The sequence below is a fragment of the Pleurodeles waltl genome, chromosome 4_2, assembly GCF_031143425.1.
Source record: "Pleurodeles waltl isolate 20211129_DDA chromosome 4_2, aPleWal1.hap1.20221129, whole genome shotgun sequence".
NCBI classification, from domain to species: domain Eukaryota; kingdom Metazoa; phylum Chordata; class Amphibia; order Caudata; family Salamandridae; genus Pleurodeles; species Pleurodeles waltl.
Genome location: NC_090443.1, coordinates 32,805,904 through 32,825,602, shown reverse-complemented (window position 1 = coordinate 32,825,602; position 19,699 = coordinate 32,805,904). Strand labels below are relative to the sequence as shown.

The 19,699-nt window shown below is 43.2% G+C and overlaps 1 protein-coding gene across 2 annotated transcripts in view; it reads left to right on the top strand.

The window, feature by feature from the left end:
- Positions 1-19,699, top strand: part of CCDC65 (coiled-coil domain containing 65) — an 86,013-nt gene that overhangs the window by 23,612 nt on the left and 42,702 nt on the right. For both annotated transcript variants that reach the window (XM_069230497.1, XM_069230498.1), the window contains one exon: positions 10,273-10,442. In XM_069230497.1, the coding sequence (XP_069086598.1) occupies positions 10,273-10,442 (170 nt within the window). The remainder of the gene's footprint in view (positions 1-10,272; positions 10,443-19,699) is intronic.

Sequence of the window (19,699 nt, the reverse complement as noted above, 5' to 3'; positions counted from 1 at the left end):
ATCATCTTATGATCTTGACTCTTGGGCAACTTTACAATACAGCTGAATGACACCGTATGTCAAGGCCTAGCTGGAACAGGCAAATGACTGTTCCCACTAGTTTATTTTGTGAACTCTTAATTTAAGCATAAGTCTAGCATGTTTGTACATCGGTTTTAACTTCAACATAAACTGTCTTCTTACTGCTTACTCTATTAACCAAAGCTCTTTTTATCTCCATTTTGGCTTGCTGTACCCTAATAGAAATGAATCAACATTGATTAATGTAACAGAATGAACATGCAAAACTTTTGGAGATAAAATGAATGGTGATCTTCAGTCACCTGATTTCCACTCTCCAGTTTATCTTTTTGTGATAAGGCTTCACTCTTCCGGTTCTCGACTTAAGGCCTGATTTAGATGTTGGCAGAAAACGGTAACGAAGTGTCCTTTCCCCCAACCTGAACTCCCACCCACTATACAGTTGGGCAGACCTTCAGTGAGTAGACTACAGAGACTACTTCACCACTGCCACCTGCATACATCTTCAAGGGTCCGATGGAGCAAGGGCTATCCAAGTTTGGCCATGTGCCTGCCCGCCCTATTTAGACTGATACATGGAAATAACGTAGTGGAGAGGAGCAGTGAAGTCTTATATGACCCCCGTGCCACGGCAGAATGCTCCCATGGCAAGGATGGTCATTAGGTTTTTTTTCAAAAAGAAGATCCAGCTCTGGAATTTTCTTCTTCAATAGCAATTTCTTTTTTTAAAAATTGTCAGTTTGATATACGGCTCTGTCATGTTGACAGAGCGGTCTGTCCAACTTCCAGTGCATTTGCAGGAACTGCTGTGATGGTGGTTCCAGAAAATGCAAGCGATGGCTGCAGGCACGGTAAACATCTCTAAATATGATGACGGAGTACCCTCACCATGGCAGGAGTAAAGTACTCTGCCATGGCAAAGTTAATTACTTCGTCCACCAGGATTTAAGTCAGCAACTTACGTCTTTGTAAAAGCAGCTAGTATTTGGATCTCTCTATGATAAAAAGACCACCATCATATTATAGAAAGCATCTGTAACAATGAAGGGACACTACATTAAGGTGCTGCAAAATTGTGACGCTTGAAAAGTGTTCTTTTAAAAAACAAAATACCTGGCCTGCTTTGCTTGACCAAACAAAAGATACTCCTTTTCCTAGTAACTTAATGATGGGACTAACAATTTCTGAAAACTGATGAATAAACCTTTCAAAAAATGGAGAAAGTCCCAAAAAAAACAAATTGCTTTAACTGAAGTGGGTGTAGGCCATTGTAATAATACTGCTACTTTCCTTCCATCCATATTGCTACGCTCGTGTGTATTGATGTACTCCAAAAACTCTACAGTAGCGGTGTGAAAAAGACATTTATCCATTTTTGCAAATGGATGATGTCCCCTTAAGCATTGTAGTACTTCTTTAACTTGTGATACATGAGTTTAGAAAGTGTCAGAGTCGATTAAAATATTATCTAGCTAAATAAGCATGCCCTTAAAACAATTCAATACTTTGTCAAAAGAATACTGTAATGTTACTCATAGTTTTAAAAACATGGACTGGTATTCAAACTGTCTTCCACTGAGCAACCTCTCAGGGCTTGACTATGTGATAAGCTCCTTATAACTCCAACTTAGTGAATATTTTGACATTTGTGATGTGATCTAAATAGACAGATATCAAAGGCAAGTGGTAACAATTATTCACAATAATTCTATTGAGAGTCCTGTATTCTATGCGTCATCAACATTCCCCTTTTCAAGAAATCTACTTTTCTAGTGGCTGCTAGCTATCCGTAGCCAGCACCACCTGACATTTAATAGCCTAGGATACATTTTTGCAATCTTTTAGAAAACATCCCGACTGTCTACAGCACAAACACAGACAAGTTATACATATATTTGTGTTCTCTTCTTTAGATATAGGCCCTCTTATACCGCGCAACTGCATTGGTTGTGAAGAATCCAATATCGTACTCTCTTCTGCCTTAGGGCGAACTACTAATATTTTTGTGTTTTATGATTTACTTTGAGAAAAACAATGATTCAACTGTACGACTAATTCTATAAGCTTTGTACAAGATGGCCACAGCACACAGAATGTAAAGTTCAATAGTGTGGCAGGGATAAGTATCCCTGATAGTATGTTGTTGAAGTGAAAAAGTTGAATGGAGTCTCAGGTCTTGTTTGCAGATGGTGTCTTTATTTGTAGAAGCTAGAAATCATTGTGCCATCAACGAGATACAGCCAACACGTGATTCGTCACACAGGTGACTTCATCAAGGCTGGGCCGTCCGGCCAAAATGGTACGTAGCGAAGGTAAGTAACGAGGGTGCCCCGTGATCAGTTGAGTGGGCTTTTGGAAGGTCGATTAGAACTTCTAGGAGTGGGCCTATTGATAGTACGGCTGAGTGGGGTCATGGACACGTAAGAAAAGGCAGGTGTAGCAGGCCCTGATAAGCCTGTAGTAAAAAAAACTGACGAGACGAGTAGAGACGTGTGGCACCAAGTCGTCGGAGTGTATACTATAAGCTCATCACATTTAGTAGGTGGATTCCCTTATTGCACAAAGACATATTTTTACTTGCTTCAAAGGCCTGAATAAACTAAGGATTCTCTTTTCACTTCTGGTCAACTCATCTACACTACCAATCAATTCAATTTATCAATATAGACAGACTCTTAATTGCCCTGTTTCAGACCTAACAACTCACCATCTAAAGAAAGAGTATGTACTTCCAATCAAACAATTTCCACATCTGATCACAAAAAACATAAAGGAGTAAAGTACAGGGACATTTCTTTCTACCAATGGCATACTCCAATTTGCCTCATTCCCACTTGAATATGACAGGCAAAGACCACTTTGGTTTGATCATCTGGGAAAGTTGCACTTTTGCACCACAGAAATGTAACTGATCCTGATTAAGAAACAATGCAAACTTTTTTGGATCACCAGAGAACTTCTCAAAGAGGTGGCAATTTCTGTGAACATGTACTTTTATCATCTTTAGTCAAGGATATTTTTTGTGTTTCTCCGCCTTCTTAAAATTACCTATCTCCTGCTCAGTGTTGGTTAGTTCTAAATAAAGTTTCTGATTTAACCAAACTGATGTCCTGTTATAATTTGGTTATGACTTCCAGGACTTTTGGCAGAGTAGTGTCTTTAGCCATTATTCAGGGTGGATAATAACATACACTAAGCAATTTATCAGGTTGTCTTAATCCTGTGTGCAGCATCCAGAAGAGTGATGCTCTCTTCCATCTCTTACCATCCCTACCAATGACCACTTGTACTAAGATATGAGGACCAGTGGTAGAACCACGGAAATGAGAATGAGATAACAGAAAAAGAGACACAGAAATCTGCACTTTGCTTTGTCTCGTCTAGGGTTTAGGAGGTCTGCAGGTTGTAGTGTAGCGCTACAACATAAAGATATGTCTTAAGTAATTTGTCATTAGAATACTAAAAGTAACTGTAATGAATAGATTTACTTTAGAAACATCTCTGTTTAGCCAATTCTCTATTCTTCAACGGGAACTCGAAGTTCTTGAAAGCTTAACACAAGTAAAAAGAACTATCTGAATAATACATAGGCACTAACACCTGTACCTTTGTTTGAAATACCTCAGCCTTTGTCACTATACTCTTGTTTGTGCAAGATGTAGAGTTTCTACTGAATTTCTAACTTTTAACATGACTGTGTAGCAAAAGGTAGTGTGAACCATGAGGAAAGTTATACCTGAATATCCAAGATGGCCACCGTCTCTTTGAACATGCAGGAGTTCATGGCCTGCAGAGAATCATAGTACACTGCTAGTGCTCTGTCACAAAGAGTGTCCTCTGTGTATGAATCCTGTCAGCGCATGCTAATTCAAAGTATTTCTTCTCCAAAAATAGAATATACTAAGTGGAAAGCAGTACCTCAAGTCTCACTGTCTGAAACTTATCACCTCAGGGTCTAGAGAAAAGGTTTTTGAATGAGAAAGGATACAAGAAAGGAATATTTCATACCCTTCAATATAACCTGGCCTTCTCCCCTTATTAATTAGTGCCACACTGACCCAGACTAGTATGTTCATTTGGCCACTACAGATAAAAAGACCCAACATTACCTGTTGATTTATCAATACCATGAAGAAGATTCTAGACCTTTTTAATTTGGTTGTTAACTTCTGTGTTGAATTTTTGATTTATTCAAACAAATGTGACAAAATGTTTGCCCTTAAAAACATTGTAGGCCTTTTCACTTTTGTTCCTTTGCTCCATCCGGTAAATTAATAGCTGTGGGTCACAAAAGAATAGCTATGAGACACACATTAATGGGGGATCTCGGGTCTATGGTACAGTAAATCCAAGGTAAAACACCCTCAGACACAATCTGTGAGCATCTTCATGTATTTAAATTAGTATTCTCCTTTCTCATATTAAGAGGCAGTCAGTAATCCCTACAGAGAAGAAGAGGGACTTACTTGTCTGAAAAAATATATCATCTTAATATCGGAATTCTCTGTCTTCATGAAGAGACCACCTTTGCAATCTTGTTCTTCTACGTGTGTCTCCTATGGCTACCATTTTTAAAATGCATATTTAAAAAAATGCCAAGAGTTGGGCAAATAACTCTTTTGGACTTGCCTTATCAAGGTTATACATTCAATCATATGATGTGGCCACATTTTAGAACAGTAGTGTGATATACATTATTTCTTGTCCTTAGCTCCTCTATGTAAGTGGAATCTGCACATAGGTCTGAATTTAGACTCAAATTCATGAACATAAATCAGCCGATCGAACAAAGAAAAGCAAGGCACCATTGGGATTGCATTTAACAGAAAAGATAGATACAAAAATTCGAACTGTGCATTAGGGAGAGCAGAAAACGGCTTACACATGAAAAGCAAGATTGGTTTTCCATAATAACTATTAGAAAGTTCATAAAAATACAATAACAATAGTGTAGCTGTTTAACTGAGGAATATTTACAGAAACAACATTTATTATGATTTTTAAGTTATGCTAATATGTTGTTCCTTCTAAGGACTCCTACGCTCTCTGGGAAACATTTATTGAAGATGGTATGCAAACACATGATGCATAGTACGTCAGATGCATTATAGATTGTGTACTTAAGAACACCTTTGTTTAATTTCGAGATACTTTATTTTTTGAAGTTGGAAATAAATATCAACTGGTGTTTAAGAACTGGCTTAATCTTATTTTCCATTATACAACACAAACATAAGGTTTTACAGCATCAAATATACTTTAAAGATGGCAAACATGAAATGACTCTTCAATCTGTTAGAGAGCTGGTGCCATTGGTGACATATATCTAATACCCACATTGTGTTCAATATGTAAAAACAAGAACACCCAGTCTCAAAAGTTGAAAATGGTACTCTCGCATTATGAGGAAACAAATTTAAGATTTGTTCTGTAGACTAATTAGATGGTGATATCCATAGCCATATCAAAAAGGAGGATTTTCAAGATGACCCCCCATGAATTAACATACTTTAGGCTGTAGATGCTAGATGGCATGTCATGTGCTGTACGACATCTGCCATTTTAGTTTAAATAGTTTCCCAGGACAGTCACCCATGCCTTAGTCACAAGCAAGCTCGACTACGGCAATGCACTCTACGCCGGCACCACAACAGAGAACACCAGAAAGCTGCAACTCATCCAAAACATCGCCGCCAGGCTCGTTATTGAACCTTTCTTGCCATGAACATATCTCCCATTACTGAGGACCCTCCACTGGCTCCAGTGGAGAAACAAATCATCTTCAATCTACTCACCCACACCTACAAAGCCTATCACAACATCGGACCGGCCTACCTAAATCACCACATCTCCTTCCACAACACTGCCAGACCCCTCCGCTCTGCCCAGCAGGCACTGGCCACCATCCCACGCATACGGAAAACCACCACCTCACAGCAAAGAGCTGTAACAACTTACCCATGCACCTCAGGCAAAGCACATTGCTCACCATCTTCAGGAAGAACCTCAAGTCGTGGCTCTTTGGGTGAGGCTCGGTCCGCCCTCCTGCCCCCATCCACTCCTGTCCCCCCAAAGACGTGGCTCTTTGGGTGAGGCTCGGTCCATCTCCCTGAATTCGCCCACCAGCGCCTTGAGACCCTCACGGGTGAGGAGTTGTGCTCTACAAAAACTGATTGATTGATTTCGGTGGCTTGTATTCTTACAATGATAGCTCTAGGAGACACAACTAGAACAGTGGGACTTTAAAGGGGAGACATTCATGAGGATATAGTATTCCAATATTAGGACTATTTGTTTTACATTATACAATGGATTTTTTGTAGCAATTACATGATACCTTATATACATAATAATATGTGGTTAACAGAACGTAAAATATTTGGCATTTCTTGTGCTCTCGTTTTGAGGAGATGTGCCCTAACTGTTCAAATTTGGCTATCGCTTGTGGGATAGAGCCCAAACTAATTTGTATATTGTTGGTCCCTGTCTGTGATGGCACAGATAAACTAAAAACAGGCAGAAATGCTCCCCATAGTGACTCAGATTAATTCAAACTCTCCACCCATCACTTTTTTTGCTGACTGACTAACACTCTGTTTTATTTAGCCAGAGGGCAGATGAAAGATTGGCTTGTAGTTAAATACGTTTAGTGGATCAGGCTGTGTGACTATAGCATTCCTAAAGATTGGAAAAACACAGCCAGAAATAAGTGATGCATTCAACATTTTACAACTGCAGAGGACTGGGATACATATCTCTGCAAATACTTTTATGGCAGACATCTCGGTGCAAAATCAGTTGGTTAATAATTTTGCACTACGTACATAAAGCTGTTTAAAGTATTAGGCTCAAATCTGTACAATTAGGAAGCTTTCGTGAATATTGGTTTCATCACAATCAGCCTACGTGTTTATTCTAGGATTTGGCAACATTGTTGGGAAAATATTCATTTATAAAACCCCATAGAAAGTACAACTAATAAGTAACATACGTAGAAACAATAACGCACATCTTTTGAGGGAGATTGTGGGAGTACATTGTGCCTTTTAGAGAAAGATAAAAAAAAACTTAAAACATGCTACAGAGTCCTGCATTAAGTATCACCATAACCTCTGCAAGCTAGGAAGTATCTCTGAACGATGGATCACAATGACTCCATTATGTTGTGGACCTAAGGCTGTCTGCAGCTTGAGCTCTTGCCTCCAGAGACATACCCTACGTAATTAAGAAGTGTTTGTGATTTCAATTTTCTTTGGCTTCAGCCAGGAACGTCTTTTTTGTAGCCTCTGTAGAGACCTTCGTCAGGACCAAGAGACCCTATTTGGGCATTGCATATGTTTACGATGGCCACCTCATCCTATGATATCATGAGTACTTTTCCTAGTCCTATGGTTTTAATGTGGCATCCAAATGCATTCTGGGCTTTGCACTCTAAGTTTGCCTCCATTGAGTTAATTAGTCTATGACACGTGATAACAATGATTGATGGGGCAAAAGCCCAGGATTTAAAATATTGTCCTTGATGACATGGAGTGAGCTGTTCACCGTATGTGCATTACTAATGTGGTTAAACAATCATCAAGCATCTTGTTATTTCCCTTTCTCCCCTTTATTTAATGTGCAAGAGCCTGAAGGCTATGTTTGACAATAGGTGTAGAATTATTCCAGTGCTACAAGAAGGTACTGTTATCCTTTGATTCAATCAGTTATGCACACATAACTGGTGAGTCACAAAGGGTTGTCTGAGTCAGATAGTTCCTCGTATTAAAATTAACTTTTCTATACAACACAGAATTGTAACACTTTCACACTCAGGTAAACATTTCCTCCTTTGTCATATTCAATTGTGATGAACGCTGTGCTGTTTAAACTAAAATAATATAACCTATAATTTCCAAGACAAGAAAATGATTTCTACAGAATGGTTAGGGCAGAATGGTTCGGACATACACTTTAATACCTGACATAGAGCCACGCCCCCCTCTGCTGAACCTTATTTCAGGTCGTGCACTACACAAATGCCTGCCTCTGATCTTAACCTCCTTCCATTCAGCTAGAGAAAAAGTAATTCATTTGAGTTTAATAAGCTCTTTGCCCTGCACCATACTCCACCATTATTGGTAACACTGTCCTCCTGTAGGTTTCATTTGATCACAGTACTGCACCCAACCTACATCTGGATGTTTCTGTGTCCACCCCACACTGCTTATCGGGTTATGACAGAAATGTATGTTTGAAAAAAACACATTTTAACTTGCAGAATTGGCTGCTAGAGATACAGTTTTGCCACTGCACACCTTTAGAATCTGTGGTCTCTATCTCTGGATCTACTGGGTGAAAAGCGGCAGGATCCCTAGCTCATAGAAATATGTGCCTTATGTTTGGGAGGAAGGGCGTTCGGCCTTGACTGGTCCCGGCCTTCTCTTCTCTCTGGTGGGCCTATCGGCAGGGAGTAAAATGTCAGGGCTCATCCTCGCAAATACAGAGGCATAGCTCCCTGAAAAGTCTACGTAAAACCTAATCAATGGCATTGACATCTACAATACACATCTGGGTTAGTGTCATATGTAGCTTTTCATTAGCCTGGACAATTGGGATTTGTAACATGTCAGTGAGTGCCAGCATTCCTGCAGCTAGTGCTCAGTACAAAATTAAATACATCACAATTCTGTCTGAAGGACACTTGATCTAGATGCTCTTCTTGACTGCTTAAAGGGGGCTTGCACTACCTTTGCAGTGGTGAGAAGAGGCTTGGGCCAGACTCTGTGCTTACTGTGGTAAGAAGGATCTTGGTTTGCACTCTGCACTCTCTGTGCTCAGGGGAACTTTGGTCAGACTCAGTTTGCTGTTGTCAAAAGAAAGTTGGTCTTATTTTCGTGCTGTCTTATAAGAGGAAGCTTAGGTCAGACTCTCTGCTCACTGTGCTAAGAGGGAACTTGCTCTCCGAGTTCAAAGGGAGCTCGGTCAAATCCTGTGCTTGCTGTAGTCAGAAGGGGCTGGTTCTGGGCTTGGTGCTGTCTACTATTGTTTTGGACAGGTGTCAATATCTACAGCAAACATGCCCTTTTTGAACGAGAAACAACAGACGCACCCAGATCAATGGGATTATAATGTTACTTCAGTTGACAGTAGTAGTAATTTAACAAAATGTCAACACTACTGGTGAGACCCCGTAATAGTACATTTCCAGATCTTACATACATTCGGAGAGTAACCAGTCATTAACATGTGAGTGAAGTTAGCAAGAATGAAAATTCTTACACCCCTTTAAGATGAGGCTTGACCCCTACTGGCTTTCTCAATTTGCAGGGCGAAGGATGAACAGTTTGGGCCAATGCAGCGACATGCGCCACCTCACGTACAAAGTGATGTAGGTACCAAAATTCACCATCCTTTATAGCTGATATGATGGCAGTCATTTTCATTGATCCAATGTGTACATCATTCTGGTTGGCTCCAAACTCCAGTGATCTGACTCTGACAGTTTTAATCAGATATCCCATATCCATTTATTATGTCTAAACATAATTTCAATGTATCCTCCTCTCATCTCATGATACCAAATATAGTGCTCCAAACGTCTTCTGACATGTTTCAGTCTTTATTAGCGATGCATATGTTCATGTCCATATCAGGGCAGGCTGTCCTGTTCCCCAATGTAATGTTAACAAACTTACATATGTAGGGGAAAGGCGAACCCAGGAATCAATCTAAATCTCTGCCAGCATATGCAGTATGTTTCAACATTTGCACACATGCATCAACTAAACTAAGGTACCCCTCACATGACAATGTCTTCCGCAAACCAAGTGCTTGCTGTTGTCAGAGGATGCATGGGCCAGGCTTCGAGTTTGCTGGTATGCAAGCTCAGAGGTTGATCTGGAGTATATACTTTGTGAGAATTAGGAGTCAAGTATTTGTTGCCAGAGAGAACTTGGTCCGGAATTTGTGTTCTCTGAGTGCCGAGGGAGGCTGTGCTGTGCTCTGAGCTGAGTTCAGCGAAACATTGTTCCTAGCTTTCTTCACTTTAATTAGTGTGTGCCTGGTTTAGACTCTTTGGCCACAGGCTCTGTGTATTCAGTGCTTGAGGAGAGCTGGGTTCAAACTCTGCTTCCTGTATTGGAGGTAGCCTGAAGTCCCCTTGCTCAGGCGTATACAGCCTATGTAATCTCAATGTTTTCTCGCTCTTATACATGTTTGTGTTCATTTGACTGTGGATATTCACTGTATAACCTCTTGTGTATCCATCAGTCCCTCGCAAAGGATCTGCACGAGGCTGAGGAGCAGTATGCACACGCACTGCGGAGTCACCTCCAGAACATAGACAATCTGATTCACCTACAGAGAGAGAGGCTGCAGACCCTGGAGGACGAGTACAAGGAAGAACTGGAAGCTATGCAGAACGAGTTTGAGACAGAAAGGTAGGAGCACGTCAAGTCGTGACCAAGCATTGGAAGGAGAAGGGCACCATCATAAAACAGAAAATCATTCAACCATGTGCAATTCATTGAAACTCAGTCATCATCATACAGTTTTCAGCTGTTCGTACAGCCACAAATAGACAATCACAAAGCCGACGGTAGACGTTCAGACAGGTTCACCACTTGGCTCCCAGTGTAGCTCCAACATCCCCAACATATTGTCATTTAGGCTCAATCAAAGTGTCAGTTAGTTTCCAGTAGACCTTCACACAGGCCAAACAGATATTCAACAGCTCCCAATATACCTTCTCAGCAGAATCTCAGAAACCTTTCAGAAGCACAGATTCTCACATGGTTTCAAATAAACATTTTCACATCTCCAATAGATTCTTATATGGCTCCCAACAGTCCTTTATTTATACCCAAAAGTTCTTCACAAAGTCTTGAGTGGATTCTGGCATTGCTATTGGTAGGCATTGACACTGCCCAAAGTGATCCTCATGTAGATAGATCTTTACGTATTACAAAACCTCTATATATTCTGCGATGACCCCCAGCAAATTGTCACAAAAACCATCAAGCAGTACAAAAGATAGCATTCCATAGTTCCCATGAACTCATAGACATATAACTCATACAAACCTTCACACACCTTTCTACAGACTCTCACACAACTCTTGTGTGAAGAGGGCTTGGCCAATAGACACAGGACTGCTTCCATGTCATGTAAAAGGCAACCTCCTCTCTGCCTTCCTTCCCATGCAACAGACATTTTTTATTATGCTTACACACTTCACTGCAAAGCAACACCTTCCCATTAAATGCTCCTAGCTGAGAAAAAATAGAAGGGAAGGCAAGACCTTGAGCCTGGTTGATCTGGTAAGGAGAATGAGATAACAGAGGTAGGAGGGGACCCCAGTTAGATTTTTGGCAGTTGTCCCTGTTCCCTCCTGAGTGGAGACTCTTTTTTGTTTATCTATAATGCGTGCATTACAGGTGGGTAAAAGCCTACCAAAAGAAAGAGCTCACATAGAACAAGCTTTAGCAAAGAATCTAGCTGAGCCTGAGGGCTACAAGGGGCAGCAGTATTATGGGAGACATTTGCCAATCAGGACAAACACACACATTTTTAAGGACTTCATAGAAGTTCTCATGACTGCTGTAATATCTGGGGTAATTAGCAGTGCGTGGTGAGGGCGAGAGTTATAATTACCTTAGGGCGCAAGTTATTGTTACTTGAAAGAACTCTAACCATAACTGCTGAATTTATTTGGTTTTGTATGAGTAAATTCAGAACCTGACTATAACATCCCTGAAACCTTTGTTTTTTCATTGAACTTATACGTTTTTTTAATTCTATTTCCTAACTATAACGTCACTGTAACCTTTGTTTTTTTCAGTGAATGTCTATGTTTTTTTAACTTGAAGTAATTTTCATTACTGTAGGCTAATCCAACCACGGCCCCTCCTCCCCAGGCCGATCACGGCCCCGGAGACCCCATCCCTCAGGGCCTAACCTAAATATTAGATTTTTTTAGGGGAGAGGAAGCCACACAGCTCCCCCTCCCCTGGCCGATCTCGGCCCTGGGGACCCCATTCCTTGAGGCCCAGCCTAAATATTTTATTTTGTGTGGGGGGGGGGGCACATGGCCCCCCTCCTCAGGCCAATAATGGCCCAGCGATCCCATCACCCAAGGCATGGCAATGTGACCTGGGTGCCCCCCAGGGCATCCAGTAACAATGTTTGGGACCATGGGGGGAGCCTGAAGGCCCCCACGGTCCCAGCTGGCTCCCCGCCTCCTACAAGAGCCAGCATTGCTGTCACAGACAGCTAAAGCAGCTCCCTCTCTGTGACAGTAACTGTGTCCTCTGTCTCCCTGCATCTCCTCAGGCAGGGAAATAGAGGAAACCTCTCCTTACAGCGAGGGAGTGCTGTTTGATAGCTGTGCATTTCCCTGCATGAGCTCATTGTTATTCGTGAAGTTGTCACGGTCAGAAATATACAAATTTATTTACCCTTTAATTTCTTAAAAACTACTGAACAGAATTACACCAAATAAGTGAAAGCATAATCTGCTTACTGAAAGCTAGCTTTCTGCCACATTTGGTGTAATTCTGTTCAGCGGCTCGGGCTGTAGCCTTGTTAAAATGTCCTATGGGAATTAACATGGGAAACACAACTTTTTTGACCCCTCCCCTTTTTCGCGGCCCCTGCCTGGCGGATCACCCCAAAACTTTCTCTGGGGAACAAGAATCACCGGCACACTTTTTTCAGGAAATTTCATGAAGGTTCGTCAAACGGTGCCAAACATATAGGCAAGTAAAAAAATGCTTTTTCTATGGAAACATGGTCCTAACTATAACTACCTAGTGACGACCGCCACTTCGGCCCTACAATTGGAGTGACCTCCTATCCCTGGACAGTACTAGAACAAGTACCCTGGCAGTTTTATAGCTTAGGAACGTAAACTGATTAGAGCGTCTGGCTCTTCCCATCCCAGGCTCTTCCAGTTCTGCCTCTCTAGTTCCACCATTAGGCTTCTTAGTCTGGATTTTTAGATACTGATGAACTAGGTCTTCTAAGTTTTTATTGAATTTATTGTAAAGCACTAAAGAGAGAGAGAGATAGGTGGGTGAGAGCAGAGGACAGACTGGAAGTGGTTAGTTATTCATGATTCCTAAGCTCTTTAGGTATTTTGGTACCTACTCCAATATGTCTATACTTAAGAAACCACATTAAAATGACTAAAGGGCTGTGAATGCAGGAGTTATTAAGGTTATTCATTTTACTGACATTTCATTATTAATAGCACATGTTTTGTGTCAAACTCAAATCATAGAACCACACGGCAGACTGTTGCTACTGAGCCCCAATCCAAGTGACTGCGGTTGTTTGTCACTGGTGTTCTTTGGTCCATCCTCCTATGGCTTTGCAAACTGAGCTAATGGCAACCCTTTCTGCATTTAACTCTGAGGGTAGTGAGAACAAGCAATCACAGGCTTCTTAGGGAGGTAGTATGGTGGCGTGAGCTCAGAATTCATCACTCAACCAGTGGACACAATAACATCAGTACAGAATACCACATAATTCAAGCCAGTGTTCAGGGTAATGATCCTGGTCATGTCTCTCTTGTCGTGCAACACCCCTTACGTCCCCTGGTGCTATCTCCCACTTGGAGGATCCTAGATGACACAGTCCCCCAGCAATGTGTGGTAGATGTATGAATGAGGCTCAAATACAGATTTTAGTGCCCCACAAGTCAAATACGCATTCAGTTTACTCGCTTACTCTACTTTTTACGGCTGTAAATTCAGTTTCTTGGGGCCAAATTAAAATCTTGACGGCACAGGTTTTCCAACTAAAAATTTGTCTGCCACCTTGGCAGTCCACCTGCCTGATTTAGATGTTGGCGGTTCCATAGTTGAAAGTGCGCTCGAGTCCCGCCGACTCTGGCAAGGATTCCCATCTGCATCACTGACGCCATAGGAAATAGTTGCTGATGGCAGGACTCCAGCCATCCTTACTGCCATGCATATTTGAATGTGTCTTACCGCTTAACCATCTGTGGTGGTCCAACCGCCACATCTGAGTTGGCGGACTGGGGGGGTAAATGGGGTGAAAACCTACCCTTTTCCAAGAATATACTTGCGTTTTCGACTGGACACGACTGGACAACACCTTCCGTCGCTGCTACTACTGGACCACAGAGGAACATGAGCCACCCGTCGCCAGACTCGAAGGTATTGTCTGTGCACCGCATATGGGCTCGGAACCACTGCAGTCATATACATGTCACAGTAATTTTTTTAATTACTGTGACATGCATATGTCGGGACATAATCGGGTCAGACATGGATGGGACACACACACTGGTACATGACACGTATCACACACATACATAACTAATTTTGGTGTCAGTAATTATTGCCAATTGTATGCTGGCACCACATTGACAGTACAAGCACCCTGGTCCACTGTTTCTATGTGTGCACTTTGCAAGGGGATCTCCATCTGTCATGTTGTGCTTCCAGTTGTGTATGTGAGTCAGTACGTGTATGTGTGTGTGTGTGTATGATTTGAGTGGCTGGTTGAGGTTAAGGCAGCTGGAATGGGTGATGTGATTGTGTCAGTATGTGTGCCACATGCATATGGGTTTGATGTTGTTGTGTATATTGTGTTGTGTATTGTGTTGATGTGTGCAACATTCATGTGAGTGTTGTGTGGCGGTCGATGTTGTGATGTATGTAGTTGTGTCTGGGAATGTGTGTGTTTGTGTAGATGAGTGTGTAGTTGTGTTGGTTGTTGTGGTTGTGTCGTGTATGGGTGCAATGTCAATAGTGTCTGTAGTGTCATGGATGTACGTCAGTGTGTGTTTGTGCCATGTACGTGTTACAATAGAATGGCAATGGATACAAGTGTGTATGTTGTGTGTTGTGCTGTGTGTGATGCAGGCGTACACACCTGGGCTAGATACAGTGTGTTTGTGTGCATGACTTACCTGCATTCTATAGTCACTACAATTGTCTTGTGTCCATCGGGTCCAGAGATGGTCTCCCTCCGTCAGCAATCTGCCAGCAGTACACAACCTGCTGGACTGTAACATCTAAATATGGTTAGCAGGAACCTGCCTGCCTGACAGCTAGGAAGAGCTCTCCGTCATGGCAGTTGGTGGCTCAGCCGCAATACATCTAAATAACGCGAGCGGAACACTGTGGACAGTGTTCACTAGGCCACCCCCCTGTAGGATTGGTGGTAGGACAACCAGGATCTAAATTACGCCTTTACTCATTTGTGCTCAACCAGTGCAAAATCAGTGGCTTGATCTCACCTCAGGAGGAGGACATGTTGCTAGGTTGCAGTTACTCAGAGGCTGCAGAGATGACTGGGTGCAGCCCTTGTCTGTCCAGACACAGCTAACCAGATTAATCTGGTGTCAAGTAGCTGTCCTTGCATCACTGCACAGATGCTCATTCAACAGTCCTGTTCTGGCCAGTGAGGATATCAATGCAGGTGCAACCCGACTGGGCTGGGATGCGAACACAACAACAGATGCAGCCCAGACTGGAATATATGCAAACACCATGGCACTCGTAGCCCCGCCTGGGCCAATTCGAGCACCAAGGCAGTTGCAGCTCTATTTGGGCCATTGTTAACACCAAGCCACTTGCAGTCCTGATTGGGCAAATGCAAACAGCAAGGTAACAGCAACCCCAAATGAGCCAATGTGTGGGAATATGTAGACTTTTCACAGTTCTCACAGGAACCTCAGAGAAACCAGGAGGTGCCCTTCAACGTGGGTGGTTCCTGGCTTCAGTCTCAGGCAGTCTGCTTTTCCTGAGAATTCCACAAACCAGGAACATGGTGGGCTTCTTCTCTTGTCTCTCCTTGTGCAAGGTCAGGCAGACTGCTCTCTTTCAGCAAGCAGGAAAGTTTCTAGGCACTAAGCAGACCCTTAGCTCCTTCAGCAGGTGATGTCCCCCCACCCCTGGGAAACTGTCTGTCAGACAGACACTAGTCCTGGTCATATAGCAGTGCTTCGACTATTCTGCAGATCACTCTCTTCCTTGGTTTTGAGGTATTTGGAACTGGAACAAAGTAAGGTAGTTTAGGTCCCACTTTTATATACATGTTTTAGAAAGGGGATGTGGATCCACTGTGTCAATTTGCAGAACTAGTTTAAGGTGGTTCTCTTTCAAGTGTTTTTCTTTGGCTGCGCTCCAGACCAACCTGTGCGTAAAGTGATGTTTCTCATATTAGATAGTTCTGGAGCGGAGTATAAACTTAGCATACACAACATGGGGACAATAAAGTAATAAAGTGTAAGGTTTCTGCACCTGGCCATCATCAGCCTCTCCGAAGCAGACAAAAGAGCAGACCTGACCCAGAAACTACCTCATCTTGAACAACAGAAACTGCAGTCCGCCCCTTTAACCCTATCATCCACCAAATCACAATGCTCAGGAAGAATTGATCAGCAGCCTTTTGCTAAATAAAGGGGCAGATGTACAAATACATTTACTAGTCACAAACACTGCAATTTTTCCGAATGGACTAAATCACTTAAGTGGTTTGGTAACAGGTTATTAAATCCCTACATGGGTTTAGGAAAACCATACCGGTTCAGTATGTGAAAGAAGCATGTTTAGGGCACCCCTTCCAACTGATTTCTGAAAACCCATTAGCAAATGGGAAGAGGTTTCCAAGGGACCCCCTTCACTTTTGTGAATTGTCAAAAAAACATTTTAGGAATAGGCAGTGATTCACAGAGATTGCTCATTTTACTTAAAGGAAATTGTTCTGCATTGAAAAAAAGATTGCTTTATTTAAAAGCTATCAAAGACATAGCAGACTGCTCACCCCAGCAGGCCACCATCTCTGTGATGACAATGAATCATGGTGGGTTGCAATTTGTGACCTATCTTATTGATATGCTTGAGGTAGGTTGGATTCCGATCCGCTATGATGCAGATTTTTAAGAAATGAGATATTACATATTACATAGTATCTACGTTCATTCCTAAAATCTTTACTGGTCGCATAAATACTGGTTGGAAGTTGAGATAAGTATTTTGCAAACCATAAATAATACATATGACCCAAAGGTCGCCCTGTCTCCATCATCCTTACTTCAGTGTGTGGATCTTGAACCTCACACCCCAGGAAAGCTGTTTGGGGAAGCTGTCCTTATCCTCTCTTCTTGTACCATGTGTTAGAAATGGGGTTTCTGGTTGGCTAGGGTATGCACCTAAGCCAGGCAGAACCCACCACTTTAGTCAGGGCGAGGGAGTTACACACCCAAGGTAACCCCTGCTCACCCCTTGGTAGCTTGGCACGAGCAGCCAGGCTTATCTCAGAGGCAATGTGTAAAGCGTTTGCACAACACATACATGATACAGTAAATACACCACAAAGGAAACAGTACAACAGGTTATATAAAAATAAACTGTATTGCATAAAACATCATTAGACCAAACATGACATGTATCAGTAATACCCTGCTACATGAACAGTTATCAGAACATTACACAGGTTACCTGTACTCTGCGAAAGCAAAAAGTAGTCAGTAGTCAAGTAAACATATAAGTTACTGGTATTCTGCAACACCAACAGTAGTCAGGTTGTTATTATCACCGGAAATGCACAAGTCAGAATAAATATGTTATCATAAGTGTCAAGATATCCTCCTGAATGCACTAAAAATGAAACATTCCCCAAAAGGCAAGTAATTAGTGTCACCAACATAGATGCACATAACAGGAAAACATATCCAGGTTGCATGTATTGTGTAAAACATTACCTGGAAAACATTGCTGGAATATTCCTATAAGGCGTATGTCATAGAACATTCCCCACCCGCCCCCATGTCTGCCCTGCAATCCTAAAAGAGAAATGTTGCCCCAGCAAGGCAATTGGGTGCACCTGCACCTCTGTAAGAGAGTAAGGATCAACCCTCTCCTTGAAAAGAGAGCAGCCAGATGGGGGCCTCCGATAAGGATCCTTTCCCGCCCGGGTGGTAGTCTTTGGAGGCAGAGGCTCCTACTTCAACAGATGGACCCCGAGGAGTAGGGAGGGCTCATATGGGTAACATGGGTGAGGAGAGACATTTCTGGGTTCCCGCATCCAAAGTGGAGCAAGGCTGTAATGGACTTCGCAGGCTCCCCTACTAGGGGGAAAGCAGTGCCTGCCAACTTCTCCCACATGGAGGGGACACAACTAGGCCGCCACTCTCGACGGTGCAGCTGCTGTCCTCCACAATCTGCCACCTCCCGATCTCCTTCTCGGATAATTACGGTAAGGGCTCTGAGCCTCCTGGCTCTCGGCATAAGTCGGTGGGGGGCAGAGAGCTCCCTCCCATTTGCAAGTGAGGGAAGGGCAGCCGCCGCGGGTATGCCCTGCAGGTGCTCTTTTCCCAAATTCCTAATGTGGACCATAGGAGAGGTGTGAGATATGCCACGCTTGATTCCTCTGAGTTGGCACCCCTCGGGCAAGCGTGTCTTCGGCATGGCAACTTCCCTCAGGAGGAGCCACGCTGGACTGCCCCACAATCTGCTCATGCTGAAAGGAGGAGGTAGAGAGCCAAACACTCACCACCTGGGCCCTCTGCAGAGTCCTCAACTCGAGCCTGCGCCTCAGGCCCGGGTAGAGAGGTCCTGCCACAAACAAAAGTCCCACGGTGATCAGGGCCCTTGGTTCAGCGGTAGCTGGCGGAGTGCCTAGAATCTAGAGGGTAGGCAGTGGCTCCTGTAGGTAATGATCAGCATGTGCAGACAAGAGAGAAAGTTAACGCTTCCACGGGCCTCACAACACCGCTCACTAGGATACTAGAGAGTGCCACAGGCCGCGTTCTCTGTGCACAGGGTGGGCCAGAATAAAAGAAAAAGGAAGCACTCTCAATATGTGGCTGATAGGGACCAGGGGCACACGGCGAACCAGGGAGTTACAGGGTACCTTTTCTCCATGTTGGACCCTGGCGAAGCACTGGTGGGAGTAACACACAGCAGGCCAGCACACTAGGGCAACTGGTGGCTGTTCCTCTTAGCAGCCCCACAGAACCTTGACAGTCCAGAGTAGGAAGGTGGCTGGCAGAAGGGCAACATACAGAAAAGCAATCCAGATGAGTCCGTTGGGCCACCCAGCAGACACCAGGCAGTAGGCCAACAAAAGAAGAGCAGTCCAGATGAGTCCTTTGTGCGGTCTAGCAGTTCCTCTGGCAGAGGTTCGGTCCCATGGTCCAAAAGTGATCTAAAATTGTGGTGTACAGCCCCCTGTACTTATACTCATTTTGTGCAGCCTCAACAAAAAGGGGGAGGAGGCCCCAACCAGTACTAACCGGTTCCAGGAATGTCCCCTCTCTTCTCCAGCACTGCCTTCAGAGATCAGTGGGGGTAAACAAGCTCTTTGTGTAAGGGCAGGGGACAGCCTTTACAGATGCAGGTCTGTCCCGCCTCTACCTCTCCCAGCCCAGGAAGACCATTCAGTATGCAGATGCTCTCTTGTGGCACCTCCATCCTCCCTGTGTACAGGCTGTCCGAAAAGTATGCACAAAGCCCAGCTGTCGCTCTGTATCAGATGTGAATTAGAGGCAAGCTGCAAAACACCAGAGTCATAAGCACAGAGAAATGTTCACTTTCTAAAAGTGGCATTTCTATAATGGTAATAAAAAATCCACCTACACCAGTAAGCAGCATTTCTTACTACCATTACAACCATACCAAGCATCCCTACGCTACCCCTCATAGATCAGACACTACCACTT